This window comes from Gavialis gangeticus, unplaced genomic scaffold (assembly GCF_001723915.1).
Source record: "Gavialis gangeticus isolate Ggan-Ray unplaced genomic scaffold, GavGan_comp1, whole genome shotgun sequence".
Lineage (NCBI taxonomy): Eukaryota > Metazoa > Chordata > Crocodylia > Gavialidae > Gavialis > Gavialis gangeticus.
This window is the reverse complement of record NW_017729008.1, coordinates 12,831,743-12,836,485: the sequence shown is the minus strand read 5'-3', so window position 1 is coordinate 12,836,485 and position 4,743 is coordinate 12,831,743. Positions and strand designations below refer to the sequence as shown.

Genomic DNA, 4,743 nt, shown 5'->3' with positions numbered 1-4,743 from the left:
CTCCATCCTCTTTGGAACCCCCTTTCAGGTAGTTGAAGGCTGTTTCAGTCCCCTTCCCCTGCCTAATCTGGTGCTCCACTTTCTGCTCTCTGCCTTGTCTCCCTTATCAATCTGCTGTTCTGCTTTTTGCTCCATGCCTGTACTCCTTGGCCAATCTGTTGCTCTGCTTTCTATTTCCTGCCCCCTCCCCAATCTGGCACATGCCACATAGAGAGGCTGTGGGCTGGGCAATCCTACCATAGGTAAATGAGACTGATCTTTTTGACAAAGGCTTCACTGGAATAATGAGTGTTTTTAGGGAAAAAAATCCCTACGTGAAGAAAGAAAACAGTGAGAGAAAGAACACTGGGAATAAAAACCTACTAAAACTCCCATTTAAGTCAACAGAACTGGGATTTCACCCCAGGTTTTTGGTTATCTGAAGTCTTCCATCATGTTGTTTGTTGCTTAGATGCAAACATATTACTTGCAATGGCTAGATGCAAAACAAATCAGCTAACATGCTTAATATACACTGAAGAGGCGTATCCATTTCCATCAACTCAAACATCACTATTGCACTTAGAGGAAGCACACAGAAAGAAGACATTGTATACTGTTGTTTGGTAGCCATAACCTTCTTCTTCAGCAATCCCTCACACTTGAGGATGATTGTTTGCCATGATTATCTTATTTGTGGATCTGAAGATGGCTGATAAGGCCAATCCAGGACACACAGACTCTGCTGCAACTTGGGCGTGTTTCCATGGGTGTGGGTGGCTCCTGATTCTGCTTTTCCATCTCCTGTTGTCATCATAAGGTTTCAAAGCACTGAGATACTTACAGCAGATTCTTCCTCCATTGGGGTGGTTCTGGGCGATAGTCTCCAATGAGGTGATGTTGGAGGAATTCTGGGATCGTCTCTGACTGGTTGTTGTGGGATAGAGTTGAGAGCACTCTCTTAAACAACAGAGTCTTGATTGAGAAGATCTTAAAAATGCTCCTTCCTTTCTTTGATCAGGTCTCCTCAATCCTTATGTCTCAAAGGGTTGGTCCCTGAGTGCTCAGATTGTAGATGGCTTTGGTGACACTGAAAAAACCCCTCACATACCTTGGATGTCAGCGAGATGTTGAATCTCATTCACTCTGTCTTCCCACCATCTGTTCTTCATATGATGGGTCCTCTTTTGGACCTTTGCCTTGGCTTGTTGGTAATTCAATTTCTTTTGCTTGGAGTTAATGTTGTTCGGTCAAGCACAGAAAGACTTGCACTTACAGTCCATCAACTCTCGTCATTCTCATCAAACTAGTCCTGAAGTTTCCTGGTAGAGAATAGAAATGCCTCTTCTCACGTGCTGATAGTGGACTTGAAGGCACCCCAAGTGCTATCGACATTCTCCCATTGTTGTTTATGGCATATTCCACCAGTGCCAGTTTTTTGTTGAGGCACTGGTGGAAGATGTCTCACTTGATTGGGTCCTTGAGTAGTGTGATGTTGATCTTCTGTCGGCATTGCTTCTGCTGCAACTGTCATTTGGGAGCCAGTCTGAATGACATTACCAAATGGATGAGTTGGTGATCTGTCCAGCAATCACCAGCTCCTAGCACAGCTTGCATAATGTGGACATCTTTGTGATCCTGGGTATGAACAATGAGTATAACCTCAGATGTTTGCAAACAGCCCTCCTGGCTGTTTGGAAGTCACATTATTAAAGATCTACTGTCAAAAAAAGCGATCAGAGTACAATTAGTGTTGAGATTTTTAAAATTTAATTAATCACTAATTTACAAAATTCAGCAATTCACAATGTGTTCCTCTGTCTTTAATGTAAACTGGTAAGATTCTGCTGCATGACATTTGAAATTTTACAAATTGCTTCTTGGAAACAGCAACACATAGATGTATTAATAAGGGCAATATTTTAATATATTGTTGAACCAAATACCTGCAAAATCCCAGACATTTAATATCAGCTCTTTCTTCACTTTGCCTTTCACTTGAACCGTCCAGTCCTTTACATCTATACCTACTGTAGCTTTCTGAGCTCCCATATCTGAGCGCTTGCATTTCATTAATTGCTGCAACAGTGTAGTTTTACCACTGCCAGTGTTTCCCACAATCATGAGTTTCATTCTGTTATAAGGGACAGACTTCTTTAGCCGTTGCTGAAGAAACCTGGCAAAAAACATAAATTATAAGTATATTTTACAGATCAAAAGAAGAACAAACAAGGGAACACACACTCAGTTTTCTACTTAATGTCAAGCTTTTAATTTCCATGTGTTATTTTAACAGCATACATTCATCCTGCTTTAAAAAAAATGTTTATCAAAGAACTACCCTGTGAATTTAAGTAGAATGAAAACACATTCGTTGTCAGGAACATCACATATTCAGCTAATAAAGTAAAACTATTACATTTTAATATGGTTATGAACCATGCTGCTTTGAGAAACTACATGTTCAACAAAGCCACAACTAAACTGAGGATCATATGCACAATCCAGGATTATTTTTAAAATAATGAAAACCAAGACAATGTATAAAAACAGATAAGAAAGTCAATAAGCATGGTTACAAACCTTATAATGTCTCTGGCTTTGTATCCCACATGTTTGAAATCTAAATTAAGATTTAGCCCATCTAAAGGAAGATCCCAGATTTTGGACAACTTTCCCATTTCATCTGGAAAGGAACTCAAGTCAGGATTATAACTGACATCCAGAGAGGTCAAGTTTTCAAGGAAGCCAATCTGAGGAGGGATCTGGATAAAGGAAAGGTAATAAACAACTATGCATTTTATAGAAGTGAGGGATTTTTGTGCAGCAGGATGACTGTCTCAAGCAAACATCTGATAAGACCCAACATGTCTGGAATTCCTGCCTTCCAGTTATTATTGTAAAATTATTCCGTACACAAATCTAGTATCTCTGACTGGAGGAGAAAGCAACTCAAAGATGCTATATACATTTTACAAAGAAAAACAAGACAAATATTATATTGTCATAGGAAAATACAATACATACATTAAAAACAGAGATTAAATGTAATATATGCATGGTGACAGACTATTTTTCTATTAGAATCTTCAGTCATAAAAAGTAGTGCAAGAAGGAACAGACTTGATTTAGGGCTTATCTGAAAACAAAAAGTGATCATTTAAAGACCACACATAAATATGAAAAGTATTTTGATTTTTTCATATCTAAAAACTCATGCTTTACCTCTGTTAGCCTGTTATGGGACAGGTGTAGTTTTTCTAGTCTAGACCACACGCATGATTTTTCATTCAAGTCCAAGATGCTTATCTGATTGTGATTAAACAAGAGTTCCCTTAAGTTTAAGGATTTCCAATGCACAGGTCCAGGTAGGTTTATGATTTTATTGTTACTTAAATCTACTGACCGCAAACTGAAAGAAAAAAAGCAGTAAACAAGGGAAAAATTAACAGAAAAAAATAAAATTAAGACTAGCTATAACTATATAAGCACACTACTGTATGAACAAAGGGGGTAGGTATTAGAACACAGCTTTCTGATAGAAATTTTCTTAAAGGAAGTAAAAGTAGAAAGCAACAGTTAATTGCTGATTGGAAAATATTGCAAGATTTTGGAAATAAGTTTTGGATATCTCAGAAAAAATAAGAAAGGAAAAATATAAAGAAATACACTACTTCAGTAAATTATACTTTTAATTATACTTTACATGTGAAATTACATGGCTATGGAAAGCAGCACTCAGATTGTATTGTGTATATTTATTCCAGTGATGGAATCAAAGGTGGCACTTTCAACCTGCTGCACATGCATTCACATTAATACTGGATAGTAACAAAATCACTCATTATTTACACAGTATGACAAGTGTACATGGTGATGGCCAGATTAAGAAAAAAGCACAGAACTAATTTCTGCTTGCACTTACACTGGGTCATTACTGAGAAACTCACCTGAAATCAAAGGAGTTACTCCAGGTTAACAGCCGTATGTCAAAGAGAAAAATTTGGGTTATGACTCGACTGCACAACCAAATAAGCAGACAATATGTAATGGGATATTTTGCTAAAATAAACAAACTTAAGAGTGTTCTTTTAAATTCACCATACTAACATATCTACTTTTATCTCTTCCGTCCATTGTGTCAAATGATTGCTAGCCTTGTTGTTTTCCTACTAACATTTCAGATACATACACAGACTGATGCACTCTCCCAGGTGAAACAGGAATAGAAGTGGCCATAGAGAATCACTTCTGAACATACTCAGAAGGACAAACCAAATGCCCAGGGTGGAGTAAGCTCTAACATCTGTGTAAGTGCCCTAAGTGCCATTTATGTATCTAAGTTCAGGAAGAATGTAATTGCTATTTATGTGACAAAGGGGAGTTGGATTTGGGTCTCTGCATTTCTCTAAAAATTCCTCTGAATATGTATGCTGGAGAAACACACAATGAAACTCCTATTTCCATTTATTTCCAATGTGTAACATATTGGACAAATGCACCTGTGTTTATTTCAATGTGCAACATACCCGGTGCAAGAAACTCATTCAACTCCCTTCCAACTTGCCTGGGCTGGGACAATCGGAGCATAAGAACTGTTACTCCTTCAACAAGTCTATTTTCTTCAGTAAGGTTACATTTTACCATGTTATGTGGCATTAAATTACAACTACACTACCACTAGGCTTGGGAGAAATATTTAGTCCAGATTTATTTACTATGCAAGCACCTGAGTTATTTCAAATATGTCTCAACAACTTTTCT

At 37.6% G+C, this 4,743-nt stretch overlaps 1 protein-coding gene across 2 annotated transcripts in view; it reads right to left on the bottom strand.

Annotated features, from left to right (window-relative positions):
- LRRK2 (leucine rich repeat kinase 2) overlaps nt 1-4,743 on the bottom strand; it is a 143,329-nt gene that overhangs the window by 51,004 nt on the left and 87,582 nt on the right. For both annotated transcript variants that reach the window (XM_019509390.1, XM_019509389.1), the window contains exons 27-29: nt 3,205-3,391; nt 2,563-2,744; nt 1,926-2,155 (exon numbers count right to left, since the gene is read on the bottom strand). In XM_019509390.1, the coding sequence (XP_019364935.1) occupies nt 1,926-2,155; nt 2,563-2,744; nt 3,205-3,391 (599 nt within the window). The remainder of the gene's footprint in view (nt 1-1,925; nt 2,156-2,562; nt 2,745-3,204; nt 3,392-4,743) is intronic.